Source organism: Eschrichtius robustus, chromosome 2 (genome assembly GCF_028021215.1).
Source record: "Eschrichtius robustus isolate mEscRob2 chromosome 2, mEscRob2.pri, whole genome shotgun sequence".
Lineage (NCBI taxonomy): Eukaryota > Metazoa > Chordata > Mammalia > Artiodactyla > Eschrichtiidae > Eschrichtius > Eschrichtius robustus.
The window spans coordinates 109215937-109240555 of record NC_090825.1 but is presented as its reverse complement, the minus strand read 5'-3'; the positions used below and the strand labels follow the sequence as shown (position 1 = coordinate 109240555).

The 24619-nt window shown below is 36.7% G+C and overlaps 1 protein-coding gene across 8 annotated transcripts in view; it reads left to right on the top strand.

The window, feature by feature from the left end:
* The window catches only part of RAPGEF6 (Rap guanine nucleotide exchange factor 6), a 235469-nt gene that overhangs the window by 146539 nt on the left and 64311 nt on the right, over window positions 1-24619 (top strand). For all 8 annotated transcript variants that reach the window (XM_068535821.1, XM_068535820.1, XM_068535815.1 and 5 more), the window contains 6 exons: window positions 1075-1233; window positions 1812-1964; window positions 12958-13122; window positions 16059-16166; window positions 18390-18593; window positions 21590-21698. In XM_068535821.1, the coding sequence (XP_068391922.1) occupies window positions 1075-1233; window positions 1812-1964; window positions 12958-13122; window positions 16059-16166; window positions 18390-18593; window positions 21590-21698 (898 nt within the window). The remainder of the gene's footprint in view (window positions 1-1074; window positions 1234-1811; window positions 1965-12957; window positions 13123-16058; window positions 16167-18389; window positions 18594-21589; window positions 21699-24619) is intronic.

Below are 24619 nucleotides of genomic sequence, written 5' to 3'. Positions count from 1 at the left end.
ACTGATTCACATTAAAATTGAAAGTTTAGGCTAATAAAAGGGATACCATATGAGAACAAGTAGTCTTTCACTGATATACAATAGGCCTTAGAATATGTCTCCTTAGAGCATTAAATACTTTGGTATAAATTGAGAGCAGTATTTTCTTAACCTTAGGAGAAATTTTCAATATTTTTTAAGATATGCCTTAAAATTCAGGCTTTTAATAGTTTTTCTAAATTAATCACTAGCTCCCTTTTTTTTTTTCTTTCTTTTGAATGTTTGCTATATGCCAGACACTATTCTAATCACTTGGTTTGTATTAAACTCATTTTTAATGGACACAAAAGTCCTGTGATAGGTAATGTTGTTATGCCCATTTTAGCAGTAAAGAAACTGAAGCCTAGGGAGGTTAAATAACTTGCCCAGAATCACTCAGCTAGTCAGTGGCAGATTCTGGATTCAAATTCCAAGAGCTGGTGGTCTTTTTTTTTTTTTTTGTATTAATGGGACTGTGCCGTTTGTAGCCTTGTATTTTTTTATTATTTTATTTTATTTATTTTATTTTTGGCTGCGTTGGGTCTTCGTTGCTGCACGCGGGCTTTCTCTGGTTGCAGTGCGCGGGCTTCTTATTGCAGTGGCTTCTCTTGTTGCGGAGCACGGGCTCTAGGCACGCGGGCTTCAGTAGTTGTGGCTCACGGGCTCTAGAGCACAGGCTCAGTAGTTGTGGCGCACGGACTCAGTTGCTCCGCAGCATGTGGGATCTTCCCAGACCAGGGCTCGAACCCATAGTCCCCTGCATTAGCAGGCGGATTCTTAGCCACTGCGCCACCAGGGAAGCCCAGAGCTGGTGGTCTTAACCGTAACAGTTACTGAGAGTCCCTGATTTCATTTGGTGACTAAAAGAAGAAAGAGTAAAACTTTAGTGGTTGGCTTAACAAGAATAGGGTGTTACTGACAGAGTATTAAGTAATATAATCAGATCTTCTTTTTTCTTTTTTAAATTATACAAGTTCTATATATTGATTATTTTTCAAAGTTAACATGTAACCCTCTTTTCCCAAAGGTTCTTAAAACCTATCTTTTTCTCTATAGCTTGACTCATGGTATGTTATTTTAAACGGCACTGTAGAAATTAGTCATCCAGATGGAAAAGTTGAAAATCTCTTTATGGGAAATAGTTTTGGAATTACACCCACTCTGGATAAGCAGTACATGCATGGAGTTGTTAGGACTAAAGTAGACGATTGTCAGGTAAGCTTATCTCTGCTCATGTACTCTTGTTTCTTGATTTTAAATGGCTGAGCTTTTTTTTCCTTCCCCAAAATAAAATAGCTTGATTTGAGAATTGGGAGTTTGAAAAGCTCACAGTTAATAAAGGAAACTAGATTTTATATCGGACTCAAATATTTGTGGAATGAACAAACTATACATATTTTAAAGAGAATACATCTAATAAATGTTGGTTTGTTAAATTTCTATCTGATATTAGCCAGCTCAGTCTCTTTTTTGTTTTTTTTTTAATAGAGGAAGAAATAGGAACTTCTGAGTTGTTTGTTTCTTACTCCTGCTTCATGTTTTCTTTGCATAGTGTCAGTTTTGAGAGAAGTAGATGCGCACTTCTCCTTTTAGAGCAGAATTCAAATGGATTTAATTTCTTTGGTCTCTTTGTGCGTGAATTATTTATTTTATCTTGATTTTTGTTAAGGAATGAAGGGATGAAATAAAAACTTATGCCACTTGAGTTCTCACCTTTGTGCTCTGCCTTGGTGCATAGTGATATATTTATGTATTATAGGTTCATTAATTGTCCCTATGTTTTTCTCGGACAGTTTGTCTGCATAGCCCAGCAGGATTATTGGAGAATTTTAAATCATGTGGAAAAAAATACCCATAAAGTTGAGGAAGAGGGAGAAATTGTTATGGTACATGAGCACCGTGAACTAGATCGCAGTGGAACCAGGAAAGGACACATTGTAATCAAGGTGGGTATTTTTTACTTATTTTTCTTGTTATTGATAGAATAAAGCTTTCATCTTGCTTAAAAGATTTTGAACCACTTTTTGAGTAGTGCAAGATAATTCATTAACTTTGGGATCTAGTGTAAATAAATGTGTTAATTCTTTTGACTTTTTCTAAGTTGGCTTTTACACATTTTATTGAGGAAGGGTAACATTGCCATTTAATATCAGTATGGAAGGATATTATTTAGAATATACCAGTCAAAATTTTCCTTCTCAAATTTATTGTATGATCCACTGATAATGGGAGTTAATTTCATCAAAGACAGCAATATTTAGAAACAAAACAGAAATTGAAAGGACCAACCATACATGCATAAAGAATCCTAGATGAGTGCTTACTAGATCTCTGTGGCATTGAAATAGACATTAACTTCTCTGAACCTCAATTTTCTTATCTGAAAATGGGGATGCTATGGCAGGGCTTTATTAGGGCTAAATGTGGTAAATCAAAAGCCTTAGCATGCTATAGAGTCTGAGTATTACTACCCATACTGTTTTCCCTTCTCTAATTCCCTCTCTCCCCTATTCCTTGCCCCTTTGCCTTCCACTCTCCCATCTCCCTGTCTCTTTAATGACATGTAGATGTAAAATAGAGCAATTCTAGTTGCAAGAGAGGAAGTAAATGCATGACCTTTTTTTCTTTTCAAGCAAGTCTTGGCTGCAAAATAAGTATATGTGTTGTTTTTCATTATAAGTGCAGAAGCTTATTTAACAATAAGAGGGACTGGTGTCAGATAAGATATTCCTCAGGAGTCAGGCTATTCCTCAGCACTGTCTTTTTCTTTTCCTAATTTGATAAGCGTAAGCTTTCTATGCAGAAAAAATTGAGTATATGTGTGGACTGCCATAGACTATCTTTTTATGAAGGCTCATGGTGAGCCTTATATTTTTATAATTTCTTTTTTCTTTTTCTTTTTTTACAAACTTATTTATTTATTTTGGCTGCATTGGGTCTTTGTTGCTGCACGCGTGCTTTTCTCTAGTTGTGGCGAGCAGGGGCTACTCTTCGTTGCGGTGCACAGACTTCTCATTGCGGTGGCTTCTCTTGTTGTGGAGCACGGGCTCTAGGCGCGTGGGCTTCAGTAGTTGTGGCACGTGGGCTCAGTAGTTGTGGCTTGCAGGCTCTAGAGCACAGGCTCAGTAGTTGTGGCGCACGGGCTTAGTTGCTCCGCAGCATGTGGGATCTTCCTGGACCAGGGCTCAAACCCGTGTCTCCTACATTGGCAGGCGGATTCTTAACCACTGCGCCACCAGGGAAGCCCTGTAATTTCAAACTTACAGAGGAGTTGCAAGAACAATACAGAGAACACCCTGACTCAGATTCCCCAACTGTTAACATTTCACTGCATTTTCTCCATTATCATCAGTCTTTTTCAACCGTTTGAGAGCAATCTGCAAATGTGATGCCTCCTCACTCCTAAATGTTTCATTGTGTATTTCCTAAAAGCAAGAACAGTCTCCTGTATAAACACCATAGAAACCTTCAAGTTAGGAAATGTACATTGATAAAGTAAAACCATTCAGTCCACAGACGATATTTAGATTTTCACCAACTGTCCCAACAATGGCTCTTTTTTCCTTTTTGGTTCAGAATCTCATCCAGGCACACAGTTTCATTTAGTTGTCATGTCACTTAAGTCTCCGCCAGGAACAGTCTTTCCCTATTCACGTTCTCAGTAGTTTTTTTGTTTTTTTTTTTTTTTTTCAGTCATCAATTTTATACATATCAGTGTATACATGTCAATCCCAATCGCCCAATTCAGCACACCATCATCCCCACCCCACCGCGGTTTTCCCCCCTTGGTGTCCATACGTTTGTTCTCTACATCTGTGTTTCAGCTTCTGCCCTGCAAACCGGTTCATCTGTACCATTTTTCTAGGTTCCACATATATGCATTAATATACGATATTTGTTTTTCTCTTTCTGACTTACTTCACTCTGTATGACAGTCTCTAGATCCATCCACGTCTCAACAAATGACCCAATTTCGTTCCTTTTTATGGCTGAGTAATATTCCATTGTATATATGTACCACAACTTCTTTATCCATTCGTCTGTCGATGGGCATTTAGGTTGCTTCCATGACCTGGCTATTGTAAATAGTGCTGCAGTGAACATTGGGGTGCATGTGTCTTTTTGAATTACGGTTTTCTCTGGGTATATACCCAGTAGTGGGATTGCTGGATCATATGGTAATTCTATTTTTAGTTTTTTAAGGAACCTCCATATTGTTCTCCATAGTGGCTGTATCAATTTACATTCCCACCAACAGTGCAAGAGGGTTCCCTTTTCTCCACACCCTCTCCAGCATTTGTTGTTTGTAGATTTTCTGATGATGCCCATTCTAACTGGTGTGAGGTGATACCTCATTGTAGTTTTGATTTGCATTTCTCTAATCATTAGTGATGTTACAGCAAAGGAAACCATAAACAAGACCAAAAGACAACCCTCAGAATGGGAGAAAATATTTGCAAATGAAGCAACTGACAAAGGATTAATCTCCAAAATTTGCAAGCAGCTCATGCAGCTCAATAACAAAAAAACAAACAACGCAATCCAAAAATGGGCAGAAGACCTAGATAGACATTTCTCCAAAGAAGATATACAGATTGCCAACAAACACATGAAAGAATGCTCAACATCATTAATCATTAGAGAAATGCAAATCAAAACTACAATGAGATATCATCTCACACCGGTCAGAATGGCCATCATCAAAAAATCTAGAAACAATAAATGCTGGAGAGGGTGTGGAGAAAAGGGAACACTCTTGCACTGTTGTTGGGAATGTAAATTGATACAGCCGCTATGGAGAACAGTATGGAGGTTCCTTAAAAAACTAAAAATAGAACTACCATACGACCCAGCAATCCCACTACTGGGGATATACCCTGAGAAAACCATAATTCAAAAAGAGTCATGTACCACAATGTTCATTGCAGCTCTATTTACAATAGCCAGGACATGGAAGCAACCTAAGTATCCATCATCGGATGAATGGATAAAGAAGATGTGGCACATATATACAATGGAATATTACTCAGCCATAAAAAGAAACGAAATGGAGGTATTTGTAGTGAGGTGGATGGAGTTAGTCTGTCATACACAGTGAAGTAAGTCAGAAAGAGAAAAACAAATACAGTATGCTAACACATATATATGGAATCTAAGGGGGGGAAAAAAAAAAGGTCATGAAGAACCTAGTGGCAAGACGGGAATAAAGACACAGACCTACTAGAGAATGGACTTGAGGATATGGGGAGGGGAAAGGGTAAGATGTGACAGGGTGAGAGAGTGGCATGGACATATATACACTACCAAACGTAAAATAGATAGCTAGTGGGAAGCAGCCGCATAGCACAGGGAGATCAGCTCGGTGCTTTGTGACCACCTAGAAGGGTGGGATAGGGAGGGTGGGAGGGAGGGAGATGCAAGAGGGAAGAGATATGGGAACATATGTATGTGTATAACTGATTCACTTCGTTATAAAGCAGAAACTAACACACCATTGTAAAGCAATTATACTCCAATAAAGATGTTAAAAAATAAATAAATAAATTCTCATCACCTATTTGGAAAAAAAAAAAATATATATATATATATATACAGATATAGGTATCAAAAGAACAAAATAAATATCATCTACGATCCCAGAGAGGGGAAAACAAAAATAGTTAGTGATGTTGAGCATCTTTTCATGTGCTTCTTGGCCATCTGTATGTCTTCTTTGGAGAAATGTCTATTTAGGTCTTCTGCCCATTGGGTTGTTTGTTTCTTTAATATTGAGCTGAATGAGCTCTTTATATATTTTGGAGATTAATCCTTTGTCTGTTGATTCATTTGCAAATATTTTCTCCCATTCTGAGGGTTGTCTTTTCATCTTGTTTATGGTTTCCTTTGCTGTGCAAAAGCTTTGAAGTTTCATTAGGTCCCATTTGTTTATTTTTGTTTTTATTTCCATTACTCTAGGAGGTGGATCAAAAAAGATCTTGCTGTGATTTATGTCAAAGAGTGTTCTTCCTATGTTTTCCTCTAAGAGTTTTATAGTGTCCAGTCTTACATTTAGGTCTCGAATCCACTTTGAGTTTATTTTTGTGTATGGTGTTAGGGAGTACTCTAATTTTCATTCTTTTACATGTAGCTGTCCAGTTTTCCCAGCACCACTTATTGAAGAGACTGTCTTTTCTCCATTGTATATCTTTGCCTCCTTTGTCATAGATTAGTTGACAATAGGTGCGTGGGTTTATCTCTGGGCTTTCTATCTTGTTCCGTTGATCTATGTTTCTGTTTTTGTGCCAGTACCATATTGTCTTGATTACTGTAGCTTTGTAGTATAGTCTGAAGTCAGGGAGTCTTGATTCCTCCAGCTCCGTTTTTTTCCCTCAAGACTGCTTTGGCTATTCAGGGTCTTTTGTATCTCCATACAAATTTTAAGATGATTTGTTCTAGCTCCGTAAAAAATGTCATTGGTAATTTGATAGGGATTGCATTGAATCTGTAGATTGCTTTGGGTAGTATAGTCATTTTCACAATATTGATTCTTCCAATCCAAGAACGTGGTATACCTCTCCATCTGTTGGTATCATCTTTAATTTCTTTCATCAGTGTCTTATAGTTTTCTGCATACAGGTCTTTTGTCTCCCTAGGTAGGTTTATTCCTAGGTATTTTATTCTTTTTGTTGCAATGGTAAATGGGAGTGTTTCCATAATTTCTCTTTCAGATTTTTCATCATTAGTGTATAGGAATGCAAGAGATTTCTGTGCATTAATTTTGTATCCTGCAACTTTACCAAATTCATTGATTAGCTCTAGTAGTTTTCTGGTGGCCTTTTTAGGATTCTCTATGTATAGTATCATGTCATCTGCAAACAGTGACAGTTTTACTTCTTCTTTTCCAATTTGGATTCCTTTTATTTATTTTTCTTCTCTGATTGCCGTGGTTAGGACTTCCAAAACTATGTTGAATAATAGTGGTGAGAGTGGACATCCTTGTCTCATTCCTGATCTTAGAGGAAATGCTTTCAGTTTTTCACCGTTGAGTATGATGCTTGCTGTGGGTTTGTCGTATATGGCCTTTATTATGTTGAGGTAGGTTCCCTCTATGCCCACTTTCTGGAGAGTTTTTATCATAAATGGGTGTTGAATTTTGTCAAAAGCTTTTTCTGCATCTATTGAGATGATCATATGGTTTTTATTCTTCAATTTGTTAATATGGTGTATCACATTGTTTGATTTGTGTATATTGAAGAATCCTTGCATCCCTGCGATAAATCCCACTTGATCGTGGTGTATGATCCTTTTAATGTGTTGTTGAATTCTGTTTGCTAGTATTTTGTTGAGGATTTTTGCATCTATATTCATCAGTGATATTGGTCTGTAATTTTCTTTTTTTGTAGTATCTTTGTCTGGTTTTGGTGTCAGGGTGACGGTGGCCTCATAGAATGATTTTGGGAGTGTTCCTTCTTCTGCAATTTTTTGGAAGAGTTTGAGAAGGATGGGTGTTAGCTCTTCTCTAAATGTTTGATAGAATTCACCTGTGAAGCCATCTGGTACTGGACTTTTGTTTGTTAGAAGATTTTTAATCACCATTTCAATTTCATTACTTGTGATTGGTCTGTTCATATTTTCTATTTATTCCTGGTTCAGTCTTGGAAGGTTATACCTTTCTAAGAATTTGCCCATTTCTTCCAGGTTGTCCATTTTATTGGCATAGAGTTGCTTGTAGTAGTCTCTTAGGATGCTTTGTATTTCTGCAGTGTCTGTTGTTAACTTCTCCTTTTTTTCATTTCTAATTTTATTGATTTGAGTCCTCTCCCTCTTTTTCTTGATGAGTCTGGCTAATGGCTTATCAATTTTGTTTATCTTCCCAAAGGACCAGCTTTTAGTTTTATTGATCTTTGCTATTGTTTTCTTTGTTTCTATTTCATTTATTTCTGCTCTGATCTTTATGATTTCTTTCCTTCTACTAACTTTGGGTATTGTTTGTTCTTCTTTCTCTAGTTCCTTTAGGTGTAAGGTTAGATTGTTTATTTGATATTTTTCTTGTTTCTTGAGGTAGGCTTGTATAGCTATAAACTTTCCTCTTAGAAGTGCTTTTGCTGCATCCCTTAGGTTTTGGATCGTCGTGTTTTCATTGTCTTTTGTCTCTAGGTATTTTTGGATTTCCTCTTTGATTTCTTCAGTGATCTCTTGGTTATTTAGTAACGTATTGTTTAGCCTCCATGTGTTTGACGTTTTTTTCCCTGTAATTAATTTCTAATCTCATAGCATTGTGGTCAGAAAAGATGCTTGATATGATTTCAATTTTCTTAAATTTACTGAGGCTTGATTTGTGACCCAAGATGTGATCTATCCTGGAGAATGTTCTGTGCACACTTGAGAAGAAAGTGTAATCTTCTGTTTTTGGATGGAATGTCCTATAAATATCAATTAAATCTATCTGGTCTTTTGTGTCATTTAAAGCTTCTGTTTCCTTATTTATTTTCATTTTGGATGATCTGTCCATTGGTGTAAGTGAGGTGTTAAAGTCCCCCACTATCATTGTGTTACTGTCGATTTCCTCTTTTACAGCTGTTAGCAGTTGCTTTATGTATTGAGGTGCTCCTACGTTGGGTGCATATATATTTATAATTGTTATATCTTCTTCTTGGATTGATCCCTTGATCATTATGTAGTGTCCTTCCTTGTCTCTTGTAACATTCTTTATTTTAAAGTCTGTTTTATCTGATATGAGTATAGCTACTCCAGCTTTCTTTTGACTTCCATTTGCATGGAATATCTTTTTCCATCCCCTCACTTTCAGTCTGTATGTGTCCCTAGGTCTGAAGTGGGTCTCTTGTAGACAGCACATATATGGGTCTTGTTTTTGTATCCATTCAGCAAGCCTGTGTCTTTTGGTTGGAGCATTTAATGCATTCATGTTTAAGGTAATTATCGATATGTATGTTCCTATGACCATTTCCTAATTGTTTTGGGTTTGTTTTTGTAGGTCCTTTTCTTCTCTTGTGTTTCCCACTTAGAGAAGTTCCTTTAGCATTTGTTGTAGAGCTGGTTTGGTGGTGCTGAATTCTCTTAGCTTTTGCTTGTCTGTGAAGCTTTTGATTTCTCCTTCGAATCTAAATGAGATCCTTGCCGGGTAGAGTAATCTTGGTTGTAGGTTCTTCCCTTTCATCACTTTAAGTATATCTTGCCACTCCCTTCTGGCTTGTAGAGTTTCTGCTGAGAAATCAGCTGTTAACCTTATGGGAGTTCCCTTGTATGTTATTTGTCGTTTTTCCCTTGCTGCTTTCAATAATTTTTCTTTGTCTTTAATTTTTTCCAATTTGATTACTGTGTGTCTCGGCGTGTTTCTCCTTGTGTTTATCCTGTATGGGACTTGCTGTGCTTCCTGGACTTGCGTGGCTCTTTCCTTTCCCATGTTAGGGAAGTTTTCGACTATAATCTCTTCATATATTTTCTCTGGTCCTTTCTCTCTCTCTTCTCCTTCTGGGACCCCTATAATGCGAATGTTGTTGCATTTAACTTTGTCCCAGAGGTCTCTTAGGCTGTCTTCATTTCTTTTCATTCTTTTTTCTTTAGTCTGTTCCGCAGCAGTGAATTCCACCATTCTGTCTTCCAGGTCACTTATCCATTCTTCTGCCTCAGTTATCCTGCTATTGATTCCTTCTAGTGTAGTTTTCATTTCAATTATTGTATTGTTCATCTCTGTTTGTTCTTTAGTTCTTCTAGGTCTTTGTTAAACATTCTTGCATCTTCTCGATCTTTGCCTCCATTCTTATTCCGAGATCCTCGATCATCTTCACTATCATTATTCTGAATTCTTTTTCTGGAAGGTTGCCTATCTCCACTTCATTTAGTTGTTTTTCTGGGGTTTTATCTTGTTCCTTCACCTGGTATATAGCCCTCTGCCTTTTCACCTTGTCTGTCCTTCTGTGAATGTGGTTTTTGTTCCACAGGCTGCAGGATTGTAGTTCTTCTTGCTTCTGCTGTCTGCCCTCTGGTGGTTGAGGCTATCTAAGAGGCTTGATGGGAGGGACTGGTGGTGGGTAGAGCTGACTGCTGCTGTCCATATGCCATCTATTTTTCTTTTCCTCTGTGCTCAGTCTAGTTCCACTTGCTCATAGGGGGCCGCGTTCGGAGGCCTCGTGCCCTGCACTTCAGACCAGAATTTCTCGTGGGAAATGCCGACGCCGACACCTCAGCTTGAGGGGCGGTGCGCAGAAGCACTGCCCATGACACCCAATTCCTCTCAGCAGTTTTAAAGAATACAGCCCTTATAGTCTGTAGTATGACCCTCAGACGAGATCTATTCGGTGTTGCCTCATGCCCAGACTACAGTCATGCTTTCCAGGCAGGAATTCCACAGAAATAATGTGCTCTTCTCAGTGCATCATTTCAGGGAGCATACAGTGTCAACCTATCTCACCACCAGTGAAGTTAACCTTAATCACCCGGTCCTCTTGGTGTCTGTCTGTCAAGTTTCTTCACTTAAAGCCACCATTTTACCCTTTGTAATTGATGAGCATTTGGAGCATTGATGTTCTGGGATAGTGTCAGTATGTCTTAACAAACCTCTATCCACCAGTCTTTACTTCGATTGACTACTCCTGCCTGTAATGGTGATTTTCTATTTCCATTATTTCTTCTACATTTATTGTCATTCTACTGTAAGAATGAGCATTCTCCCCTCTTTAATTATATTGTTATGGTCTCATGTATTGTATTCCCTTACCATCAGTGTTGTTCTGATCGTCAGATTGTCCCAGATTTGGCCAGTGGGACTCTCTTAAGGCTGATTCCTGTATCCTTTTGACATGTCCCCATCATTTTTTGAGAGCTTCATTATTATCTGGCAAAACGAGATGTTCCAGGCTCATCTTTTACTGCCCCTGCTTTGGAATCATACATTTCTCTGGAGAGCCCTGGATCCTTCTAGTAGAGAACAACATTAAAAAACCAGGATCTGGGCACTCTGTTCACTGCTACTGTTGTGTCATTGCTTCTAGAACTTTTCATCAGACAGAGGTAGGAAATATATGTATTTATTTACTATAAATTCATACACACTTGTATCTTCTTATATCTATCTATCTATTGATAACGGTCAAGAGTTCATACCAGTACTCCCAGTTCCAGTACTATACCACAAAGTTTTTGGTAGCCTTTTCCTTCCCCTACTTGTAAATACTTTATCCAACAGTGGCTCTTGTTATGCTCTGTATATTTACTTATTTGCTCATCATAACCAACCTCTACCATGCCAGCCATCTCCTTCACCTGCCCACTCTGCGTACCCTGTCACCCAGCATCCATCGTATTGGATGCTAGTGAGCAGTTTGGTAACATGCCACTGCATGACAATGGGACTTGTCTTTTTTTTTTTTTAAGATTTATTTATTATTTATTTATTTTATTTATTTTTGGCTGCGTCAGGTCTTAATTGCGGCAAGTGGTATCATCGTGTGGTGCACGGGCCTCTCTCTAGTTGTGGCGTGCGGGTTTTCTCTTCTCTAGTTGTGGCGCACAGGCTCCAGGGTGCGTGGGCTCTGTAGTTGTGGTGCACGGGTTCCAGAGTGCGTGGGCTCTCTAGTTTGTGGCACGCGGGCTCTCTAGCTGAGGTGTGCAAGCTCAGTAGTTGTGGTGCACAGGCTTAGTTGCCCCGCGGCATGTGGGATCTTAATTCCCTAACCAGGGGTCAAACCCGAGTCCCCTGCATTGTAAGGTGGATTCTTTACCACTGAACCACCAGGGAAGTCCCAGGGACTTGTCTTTAAATACAGTTTTGAATATATGGCCTAGTCTCCACAGAGATCCTGCCTCAGTGATTTAGCTAATCAGAATAATGGCCTTTCTTTAACATGTTGATCATTTCCACCCCTGACTTAGCTATATATGATCTAAGAACCGCATTTAAGTGACCTCAGATTGTGATTTGCCTTAATGATAGACCCAATTTGGTATTCTTGGAGTGTTTTGGAGGGTGGGAGAAGAATAAGAATGACCTGTGGTTGTCTTGTCCCTTAAATAGGTAATTCGAAGAGCCTTTCCTCTGACTTCCTTCTAGAGAAATGATTTACATACCTTATTAGCAGTGGGGTACCCTTTTTTATTTTTTAATAAATTCTTAAATAAGAACATTGTTAGTATTAATCTATGTTTGCTATGCAATAATTCTGGCCAGTGAAATTCTTTGGATGAATGCAACAAATTGAAATTTGAGGTTATGGGCAACAGTTGGTTTTTATATTTGGCTTAACATCTGGTTTATTTCTGTATTTGTTTTGTGTACCCATTTTTGAAAATGCTGCTAAGGTAATAAAGTTTAACATTGATTCAGAAGCTCAAGAAGGAGCAGTAGATAAATGTTGTTTGCATTCTTTTTTATAAATTGGGAAACAGGCAAGCAGTTAAACTCTGAGTTAATGTAAAAACTATTTATAGAACTTCTGGTTCCTCTGGTGAGCTAGAATGGAGAAACCATAGAAGAGGAAACCTGTGTTCCAAGAAGTAACAACAATAAAACAAGCTATCTTGAGCTGCTATGTTGTTCCTATAGCCTGGGACAGAAGAGAATTTAAGGATGATTAAATTTGGAAGAAAACTTTATTTATTTACTTCTTTAATTTAACTCTTACCTCTTCCTTCTCTTTACTCGCGACAGTCATTACATTATCCCCGCGTTCCTATGATGAAATGCCAATAAAAACAGCTATGGCCGAGTAAATGCTGTTGTGCATGTTTATTCCTCTGCCTTTTCTCTCTCTAAACCTCTGGGTGATGGTGGACTACAACCTAGAGAGACTACCTACTCCGAGTGCTGAGGGTTTTAAAGGTGAAACTTTACTTCAAGGACTTTGTAATAGAGTGGCTACAAAAGGAAGTAATCAATAGGAGTTCTTTGGTTCCTGAGCTACTTGTTTATTTTCTAATTCTTCCTATATTTTTCTTTTTTAGGCAACACCTGAGCGTCTCATCATGCATTTAATAGAAGAGCATTCCATTGTGGACCCAACTTATATAGAAGATTTCCTATTAACTTACAGAACATTTCTTGAAAGTCCTTTGGATGTTGGGACCAAACTATTGGAATGGTTTAAAATTGACAGCTTAAGGGATAAGGTTGGTTTTATAATTATAAAAGGCATGAAAGTGATTTTAACTTTTAAATTTTATTCCCCCAAAACCTTTTGCAATTGACAAGTTAAATGTTTATTTTGATAAGATTCAGTTCGCCTAAAAAGTTAGTGAGTCAGTATAGACATATCTCTGCTTGGTTACTTTTATGACAGAATAACATGTTAAAAGTGGATATTTTGCCTTCTAAAAGGCAAAAACTGAAAGCAGGCTGTGGTGTAGCTATAAATTCAGAAGATGGATGATAATATTTTTACACTTTATCAAAATACTTGTTGGTTACTGAGGAGATCAATAAAACATTTAAAAGTCATTTAATAGTTTAGAAAGAATATTCACCAAGTAAATTTTTTCAAGAGGGCTTAGAAACAATCTAAATAGAATTAGAAATACATTGATTTTTGAGTTAAAGACTTTATAATCATTTTAAAACAGTTTATCTTTTTGACCTGCTTTAACTGCTGTAACTTATTTTAATCTAGCTTTGAGTTTTGTTGGTTTTTTTTTTTTTTGCATTAAACATTGTTTGCTGTTTTAAATAGATTATCTTACCTTATTTTATGGGGTGTTTGTACATCTCATGGAAAGAATAGTGATACCTCAGCTACTGGTACATTACTACCAGTAAACTACCTCAGTAACAGGTAGGAAGTTAGTCATTTTAAGAAAAATAAAAGGAGGGCCATAATAATTGCCTGGTGTATCTTTCTGAGTTATACTTTAAGGGAAATAAGTTAGATGTAGTTGGACTGTGGAATTCTATCGTCTAGGAAACTCAAGTGTCCAAAACTACAGGCTTGCCTTCCCCCTGATTTTGAAATTATATGTAGTTACTTAGGTTGCTGAGGAAATAAAGGCATGCTAGAGAATGAACAAAAATATGATTTAGGGACAACTAAATATTCATGTGTAAAAGAATGAAGTTTGACCTTTATACCATATTCAGTATTAACTCAAAATGGATCAGAGACCTAATATTAGAGCTAAAATTATAATACTCTTCAAAGAAAAGAAGGGGTGAAAAAAAATCATGACCTTGGATTAGGCAATGGTTTCTTAGGTATGATACCCAAAGCACAACCTTGAACAATGGAAAAAATAGATATATTGAACTTCATCAAAATTAAAACCTTTTCTACATTAAAGGTACTATCAGGAAAAACAGGACAACACATGGAATAGGAGAATATATTTGCAAATCATATGTCTGATAAGGGTCTAGTATCCAGAATGTATAAAGAACTCTTACAACTCGACACCAAAAAGATAATACAATTTAAAATAGACAAAGGACTTGAATAGACATTTCTCCCAAGAAGATATGTAAATGGCCAGCAATCACATGAAAAAGATGTTCAATGTCATTAGTCAGGGAAATTGCAAATCAAAACCACAGTGATGGTTTTGATCACTTCACACCCACTAAGATGACTTAAAAAAAGGAAAGGAAATAACAAGCATTTTAAGGGTGTTGATGTGGAGAAAATGGAATTCCCATACATTGGTTATAGTAATGTAAAATGGTGTAGCTGCTGTGGAAAACAGCTTAGCGGTTCTTCAAAAAGTTAAACATAGAATTAACTGTGTAACCCAGTAGTTCTACTCCTGAAGGATATATCCAAAAGAGCTAATAGGTGTGCAAACAAAAGTTTGTAAGTCGTGTTCATAGCAGCACTATTGATGATGGCCAAAAAGTGGAAACAACCCAAATGTCCATCAACTGATGAATGGATAAACAATTATGGTATGCCATATAATGAAATATTATTCAGCCATTAAAAAAAATGAAATACTGATACATGCTGCAACATGCATAAACCTTGAAAATATTATGGTAAGACAAAGAAGCCAGTCATAAAAGATCACATATTGTATGAGGTATCCAGGTAGACAAATCGCAGAGACAGAAAAGCAAGTAAGTAGTGGATGTTAGGGGCTGGAAGGAGGGCAGAATGGGAGGTGACTGCTTATTGGGAATGGGGTTTTCTTTTGGGGTGATGAAAATGTTCTAGAACTAGTAGTGGGGACGGTTGTACACAATTGTGAATGTGCTAAATGCCACTGAATTGTATACTTTAAAGTGGTTAAAATGGTGGATTTTATGTGTATTTTACCACAATTTTAAAAGTATATGACTTAAAATTACTTATTGTTCGGCACTTTTTTTTTCCTTTTTTTTTTTTTTAGATTTTGGAAAATTCTCTGGCTTATTTCTTTTGATCTTATTTTGGCTCCTGTGTCTTTTCTTAATATTCAGAAGCTTTTTATTATTATTAATATTTATTGGAGTGTAGTTGCTTTACAATGTTGTGTTTCTGCTGTACAGCAGAGTGAATCAGGTATACATATACATATATCCCCTCTTTTTTGGATTTCCTTTGCATTTAGGTCACCACAAAGCACTGAGTAGAGTTCCCTGTAGACACATTATTTAATTCAACCTCCATTTGTTAGTTTTTAACTTTTCTGTTAATCTGTGGCACAAAGTAATAAATCAGTTCACAACTTTGAAAATACACAGTATTTACGAAGGAAGTTTCAGATTTTTATTATAATTTTGGTGAAACATGTTCTCAGCTAAAGAAACACTTTTGACATTTGCCTGCTCTTGGAGGCTTGTGTTTTAAGATACTGTCCAAAATATACATCGCATGTACTTCTTACATGTTAGTATACAGCCTTGTTTTTTCAGTGAAGGCAGAGTCTTGGCTTTCTCTGTTACTTGTGTACGTAAGGAAGCAAAAGCTCAAACTAAGACATGCCTCTCTGTTAGAATGAGCCTTTTGTGTGTGAGCAGGTGGGCAAAGGGATTAGCCATAAAGCTCAATTCCCCCTCGGTTTAAGACATGCTTTTGGAACCTACTTTTGCAGAAAGAATGCCTCTCGTATAATCGTATGCTGCCTCTTCCATGTTTCCGCAGGTAACACGGATTGTATTATTATGGGTAAATAATCATTTTAATGATTTTGAAGGTGATCCTGCTATGACTCGATTTCTGGAGGAATTTGAAAAAAATCTGGAAGATACAGTAAGGCTCAGAAGAATTTTATCTTCTTCAGAGTTTAGGGATTCTTACCAACCTCCCACCCCACCCCCGAAGAATAGCAACTCAGAACAGCTTTCATCTTCTCCTGTGTCTTGATTGCCTGTTCTGAGAACTTCCAAATCTGTATTCTAGACTTCTGTTCATCCTCTGCTACTTCCGCCCAAACAAAAATCATGCTTCTTCCACAGTCTTCACTGATTTAGGCATACAAATACACATACTTTATCAGATCTACTTTAGACTTTAAGTCTCCCTTCTGCATGTGATTTCACTTGTTCTTAATATACAACACCTATGATTAATACCCTCAAGGTCTTCTTAACTTTCATGGTAGCTATTTATAAATCCATTTTGTTCTCCCTATTAGATTTAAAACTTTGAACTGCAACTGGGTTGTCTGCTCCAAGAAACTTGAAATTTTAGGAAGTAAATAATAATGCAGCTCAGGAGTCAGATTGCCTGAATTAACATTCAGACTTCACCACTTGGTGGATATGTGAACTTGGACAAGTTGTCCAACCTTATATGCCTCAGTTGTCTTATTTTATGGACAGTAGCCTATAGATTGTTGAGATTGTTGTGAGGATTTTAGTGAGTTAATAAACATAAGAATCTGCCAGCAAAACCTGGCACATAGCAAATTTTCAAGAACCATTGTTATTACTCATATAGTACAAGTGGATTAAGTTGAATAAAGAGGGGGAAATTGGCAGATTTTTTTGTCCCTTTCCTTACCTCTTGGTTCCTTGTAACCTTTTCAGCAGCACATCTGCTCTATGTGAAATGGGGGGAATGAACAGGGAACTTGATTAAGAGGCCCATAGAGTCTCTTCCAGTGCTGGCTATGTAAATATTCAAGGGGCTTATGGAAAATAGAAACTGCCTTACAATCATGGGATTTTTTTCCCCAGTAATCAAGTCAGTCATCAAGTATTTATTGAATTCTACTTTATACTCCAAGCTGTTATATAGGATCACAACAGGTGTAAGACTTGGTTCCTACCCTGAAAAAAATTTAGCTTCTTGTTATAGACATGAGATTTACTTAGTACACTATTTGAGAATAGTTAAATATTAAACTGATATTAGAACCTGAAAGTTAGAATATTACTAAGTTTAAGGAAGATCTAAAATAATATAAGAATAATATTTCTAGAAGAGATGGAGACTTGAATGTGTCTTTGAATGTTAGACAATGTTGGGAAGGTGGTTCAAGTCCTTTAAGGTTTTAAATAAGGGTTTAAAAAGATTCTGGTTTTATGTAACAGCCAGGAGATAAGCAAGATGGTAATAACAGATTATGTATTAGTAAGGTTCAGAAAATGAAGAAGAAATTTTTTTTGTCATCCCTCTCTAAATGAGACATCACTTTGAAATCTTTTCTAACCTTTTCTAGAAACTTTAAAAAAATCTTATTAAGAGATCTTATTCTTTTTTTTTTTTTTAAACATCTTTATTGAAGTATAATTGCTTCACAGTGGTGTGTTAGTTTCTGCTTTATAACAAAGTGAATCAGCTACAGATATACACACGTTCCCATATCTCCTCCCTCCCGCATCTCCCTCCCTCCCACCCTCCCCATCCCACCCACCAGGCGGTCACAAAGCACCGTGCTGATCTCCCTGTGCTATGCGGCTGCTTCCCACTAGCTATCTATTTTACATTTGGTAGTGTATATATGTCCATGACACTCTCTCATCCTGTCACATGTCACCCCTCCCCCTCCCCATATCCTCAAGTCCATTCTTTAGTAGGTCTGTGTCTTTATTCCTATCTTGCCACTAGGTTCTTCATGGCCTTTTTTTTTTTTTCTCCTTAGATTCCATATATATGTGTTAGCATACTGTATTTGTTTTTCTCTTTCTGACTTACTTCACTCTGTATGGCAGACTCTAACTCCATCCACCTCATTACAAATACCTCCATTTCATTTCTTTTTATGGCTGAGTAATATTCCATTGTATATATGTGCTGCATCTTCTTTATCCATTCATCTGATGACGGACACTTAAGAGATCTTATTCTTGAGAGTGCTCTAGGGTGGAATGTTTCCCTCCTTCTGTTTTATTTACCCCTATTTATATGTTCTTTATTTCCTCTATATTTTAAATATAGCTCTAATTCTAATAATTTTAGGTGATTTTTAAAAGCCTATAGGAATAAATATATACATTTATATATACCTTACCCCTTTGTACTTTCTAGAAAATGAATGGTCATCTCCGGTTATTGAATATTGCCTGTGCTGCAAAGGCTAAGTGGAGACAGGTTGTACTGCAAAAGGCTTCCCGGGAGTCCCCTCTGCATTTCAGCTTAAATGGAGGAAGTGAGAAGGCATTTGGTATTTTTGTTGAAGGTGTAGAACCTGGTAGCAAAGCTGCTGATGCAGGACTGAAACGTGGTGATCAGGTAAGTAAATAACAACCACTTAAAGCCTTTTTATAAGTAATAGGTGTGCTACTTTTTTCCTCATCTGATATTTCTTCAAGTAAGCATGGTAAATTTCAGGAAGTATTTTTTAAGCTTCTTTTTAGAGGTAGTATTTTTTTAATCGTTTATTTTAAAAATGTCTTTGTCATATATCCATTACTTTTAATGGTAAATTTGATATAGTACATCCAGAAACAGCATGGTAGTCTGGCCACTATCGACCTGAATGGTCCTGCACATTCTCCAAGGATTAGGAAGCTCTATCAGTTGGCAACTTCACAGTATTCCAGAAAGATCCATATGAGAATTAGCACCCTACCCTTGCATGTTGTAAAGGAGTAAGCACTTCTATCCTTACTCTAAGTGGCCTAAGATTACCATAAATGATGGTTTTGGTTTAAATAATGTTCATATGGTAACAGAACTACGTCCATAAGCAGAGTGAGCTGGCGGAAGGACTAGGAAAAGGAAGGAGACACTGGGAGTAAGTTGATAGGGATTTATTCTCTCCATGTAGGCATTAGTTAACTATAGAACGGTATATTTCAAAAATGAGATTACGGACAGCCTTTTTACTAAAAAATACAATTCCTAGACCCACCTCAGTCTTAGTAATCATATTAATCACATTCTGTAGAGATGAAGACTGGAAATCTGTATTTTGAACAAAGCTCTCTAGATAATTCTCATGCACACCAAAGAGTCTCGATAATTCTCATGTACACCAAAGAGTGGCTTCTCGTCTAGCTGAATCACTTGGGAAGCTGAATTTGTTCCACTTAAAAATTTTGGTTTGTTCACACATTCATTTAGAATGTGACTTTATTTTACTTTTAACCAAACCATACTGTCATTTTTTTAAATTAAGAGGGCATTCACAGAGACTTCCCTGGTGGTTCAGTGGGTAAGAGTCCATGCTTCCACTGCAGCGGGCACAGGTTCGATCCCTGGTCAAGGAACTAAGATCCCGCATGCCACGAGGCCAAAAAAAAGAGGGCATTCACATTATGAAAAGGTCTACACTTCAGGACAGTGGCTCTCAACCAGCAGTAATTTTGTCACCCAGGAGACATTTGGTGATGTCTGGAGTTATTTTTGATTGTCATGACTTGGGAATTACTACTGGCATCTAGTGGATAGAGGCCAGGGATACTGCTAAAGAGCCTACAACACCCCATGACAAAGCAGCCACCACAACAGAGTTATCCAGACCAAATATTAATAGTGCAAGGGGTTAAGAAACTCTCACATAAGAAGTAAAACGTATATCGTAATAAAATATTTTAAAATTTAAAAAATGATGTAATTTTAGAAAAGAAACTCTTATATAAAGTTTTAACGACACCCTTCTACCCCTAAGGGAGTTTTATAGAATAGAGATTTCTGGATCTTACTCAGACTACTCATTAAGAATATCTAGTAGCAAGGAACCTGGAGTCATTATATTTATTGTTCTAGTATTTTTTGGTAAACATATTTAAGAATCTCGTTCTTCACAGGAAGAAAAAAAAAAGAAAAATCCAGTGGTTTCATTCCTGACAGAGGAGAGAAATTTATCATGTTTTTACTTCTTCCCTCAGTCCTCCCAAGTATGGTTGAAATTATCTGAGATTTTAGATCTAGATTATAAGTCATTTTTTTAACATTATGGATGTTCTGTTTTAAGAGTACTTTGACATTTGCATTAAGTTTCATAAGATTATTATTAACAATCATTTAGATATTTGCGCCTGCCTTACTGATTTCATTGATCACCTCCACTTCATCTATGCCAATATGTCCCCATTATTTTATCTCACGATTGTCTTCTACTACTTCTAGTACCTTGTCTAGTACTTTTTTCAAAAAGGGTAAATGAGTACTATAACTTTGTGTCCTTACATGTCTTGATGATACTTTTTTGTTCAGTGGAGTGTAAAAATCTTTTATCACAGTCATTCTTCCCTCAGAACATTGAAGTCACAGAAAAGTATCACATCACATAGTGTGGCCCAAAAGAAGTCCAAACCATCCTTTATTTTTCTTTTCTAGGTACCTCTGGTTCTCCTCCTCCCCCCCCACCCCCACCACCAACCCCCACAGTGATACTTATAGAGTCTCTGTTCTAAGTCTTTGGAATTCAGAATTTTCATGGGATTTTTTTTTTTAATCTCTTTATTTATTTATTTATTTGCCTGGTACTAGATGATCCATTTCAGTATGTAGACTGAAGACTTTTTTGAACTCTGGGGATTTTACTTCTGTGATTTTTTTTTTTTTCTTTTTCTTTTCCTAATATTTTGTTTCTCACTCTTTTTTATCCTTTTGAAATCTTTGTGTCAGTCCTTGAGATCTGTCCTCTGTACTGCCTTTTTTTCTCATTGTGTTTATCTCTTTATCCTTTTTCCTTGTAATTAGTACTTTTGAATAAGCTTCCTGATGATCCTGAGGTGCAGCCAAGTTTGTGAAGCCCTGATGTGAGTGATCAGCAGTGTCAAATGGAACAAGACCCCATCACAGTTGTGCTTGTTGCTTTTTGACTGCCTGATTCAGTCAGCGGCAGGAAATGATATTAGATGCATTTAAAGTACCACTTTTAAATGAATTTATCTCTCTTTCAAATGCAGTAAATTTGCATTTAGAATACTTCACTAAAATTTGTACATACACACACGTGATAATTTTTATGAGCTGATCTGACACAATTAAAAATTTTCCTTCATATATAAAACATTATGTTTTTAAAAAATTTTTTTCTAGTATGATCCCAGAGGGAATGAACTTTAAAAAAAAATGTTTATAGTAGAGATTTAGGAAAATACCACAATACAGAGAAAAAAAATTAGATAGTAACTCCACTACTCACAGAGATAACCATTGTTCACACATAGGTGCATTTTATTTAAGTTTTATTTTTTCACCATTAAACTTAAGATTGCAGAGATAACTAATACTGTTTTTGTCTTAATTTGTATTTTTCAAACACTTTTCTCAAGATAATGGAAGTAAATGGACAAAACTTTGAGAATATAACGTTTGTGAAGGCCCTTGAAATTTTGAGGAATAATACTCATCTTGCACTTACTGTAAAGACCAACATTTTTGGTGAGTTTTGTTGTCAAAAACTATCTGAGCCCTTTTGCTTGTTGATACAAAAGAAAAAAATCACTACAGTGAAAGGGAGGAAAGTAAAAATACTTAAAACATGTTTCTATCTAAGATTTTTGAACATTTTTAGGATCTTTAGTGCTGAGATATAGTATTCTGTACTCTAGAATTTTTATTTGTGTTTAATTATTTTGAAATCTTAGTTTTAAAATAGTGTACAACTACACTTAGTCATTTATGAAATGTCTACTGAGTATCTATTATGTACTGTACTTTGCCTGGGGATACTGAATGAAACTTAGATTGATCTGAATGAAACTGAGAAGTCATAGTCAGGCTTTTTTTCTCCCTGCTAATGTGCAAATCAGTCTACTTCTAATGTTTTAGCTAGCTTTCTGAAATAATAATATGAATGCCAGATTAGCTGTTTCATGGAAATAAATTCAGTAAAACATTGAATTAATTAATCAGTGAATTGCTGATTTTTAATAACAGTATACCTTTCTTTGTAAAAATATTGATTACTGTTCCTATAGTATGTTTTGATCATGTTACTATTTGAATGAAGCAAGGACTAAGCTTGTACTTTTAACTTAATCTACTATTTGGGGTTTTTTTTTTTAACTTTTGGAAGACTGTGACTTAGTTTGATTAGATTTCATAGGATTTTCTCTGAAATTCTGAGAAGGGCAACAGTTAAAAAAAGTGTAGCAATTAAAAACTATCAAAGAAAATTTAAGAGTCATTATAAAGTAGGAAGGAAAAAAATTTCTCTACATCATTTAGGTTGAAATTTGAGGAATAAGAGTTGAATTTTAAAACTGTGCCTATGGAAAAGGAAGTGTGTGTGTGTGTGTGTGTGTGTGTGTGTGTGTGTGTGTGTTTTCCCCCCACTTTGGCTCCTCCTTATCCTGCACTTAGTCATAATGAAAAATGAAACATTTGGTGTTTTTCCTCTTTTCACTTGAGTCCCTTTCACTGAATTACATCATGCTAAATCTGGCATATACTAATCTATTGGCAATTTCCAAATATTATATAAGTTTAGCATAGAATAAGTAAACCTTAGCAGTTTCTGGATTTCCTAGACTTTGGACTAGTATCTAGAAATATCAACTTTTGGGTTAAAATAAAAGGATTCTGATTTTGAAAAATATGAAAGCAGAGGTTGCTCTGACACTTAAAGCATATTGTTTAGTTTCTCTATTCAGTTTCTCCAGCTCTGTTTCATAGGGTTCTTTTTTTTTTTATTATTATTTTTTGGCTGCGGTGGGTCTTCATTGCTGTGCATGGGCTTTCTTTAGTTGCGGCAAGCAGGGGCTACTCTTCGTTGCGTTGCACAGGCTTCTCATTGCAGTGGATTCTCTTGTTGTGGAACACAGGCTCTAGGTGTGCAGGCTTCAGTAGTTGTGGCACGTGGGCTCAGAAGTTGTGGCTTGCGGCCTCTAGAGCGCAGGCTCAGTAGTTGTGGCACACGGGCTTAGTTGCTCTGCGGCATGTGTGATCTTCCCGAACCAGGGCTCGAACCCATATCCCCTGCATTGGCAGGCGGATTCTTAACCAGTGCGCCACCAGGGAAGTCCTCGTAGGGTACTTATAAGCATCAGTACCTTTAAACTTTTTTTGTTCCTGGCACATAATAATTACTAACTAGTATCAAATGTGGTTGTGTATAAAAACATAGAGGTAGTATAATGTAGTGGTTAACAACATGGACCCTGGGAGACAAAATTGATCTGAAGGCTGCAAGAGGAAGAGAAACCACAACCTCTGAACTCTTTGGATGGTGAGAAGCAATTGCCCAACAGAACCCTAGATTGGATGTTGCAGAGTGTGGGAGTTACGTGGTGCTACAGAAGGGGGCCCGTACCCTCAAGACCTCCTTCCTTGCCCCAGCCAGAGTGTAATCAGCCAACATTCTCCTCATGCAAAAAACACCAAAGAGTATCTCAAAGAAATATTAGTAGAAAATTTGTTGAAATGGAGCATTTTAGCCTGGATGTGGTGCCTGGAATAAAGTCCCAGTATCTCTGGCATTATCATGAAGCAAAGTTGAGCAGTTAGGTCATCCTGCATGGAATTCACAGTCAAAACACCTACAAAAAGGCAAGCTGTGACCAGAAAACAGATTTGTTTAGATGATACTAGGTATTTGCTCATTTTGTGTTAATTAGAACTGACAGCAAGGGATCACCAGTTATAAGAGAACCAGGATTATTGAGGGGTGATGGTAAAGAACCTAGTAAGTGAGCTTATAGATTTTGGAGAAAATAGTTAATTTGAGGAGGAGAAGAAAACCATTTCTAGAACTCAGCACAGAGAGATTTAAAAATTCATTCCTTAAAACAAGAACAGGATATTTGGAAAAAAGACAGTCACTGAGAAAAATACCTCTTGGGGTTATTTTAAATATGCAAAGGCATATTTTAGTAGAAAAGACGGAAACATTCAGTAGAATGAGTAGGTAACTTGAGAAAATCAACTTTATAGAGCAAAAAAAGACAAAATGCAATTGAGCACTATTCCAAGAGATCTAAAAGAAAATGTGAAGAAGAAAGTATTTAGGAAACAATGGCAGAGGCCATTCCAGAATGAAAGAAAGATGTGACTCCCAATTCAAAGGACCACCTATAATCTGAGCAAAATTAGTTTAAAAAACTTGTCTTCTATTTCTAGTATTGACTGAGAACAACTAAAGGAGCTGGCTAGTGAAGAGCTACCTGCCATTGAACAGAGAAGTTAGACCTTAAAGAGGTAAACTGGAGCCATATCTGCCCTGGAGCATTTACCAGTACAGAAAAAACAACTGAGAGACTGAGCTTTTTTTGGCAATAGGCTCCCAGGAAAAGTTGAAAGAGTTGGAATCCTGCACTTGTTAAAATCACAAACTCTGGATGTGTCAAATCCCTTACCACTCA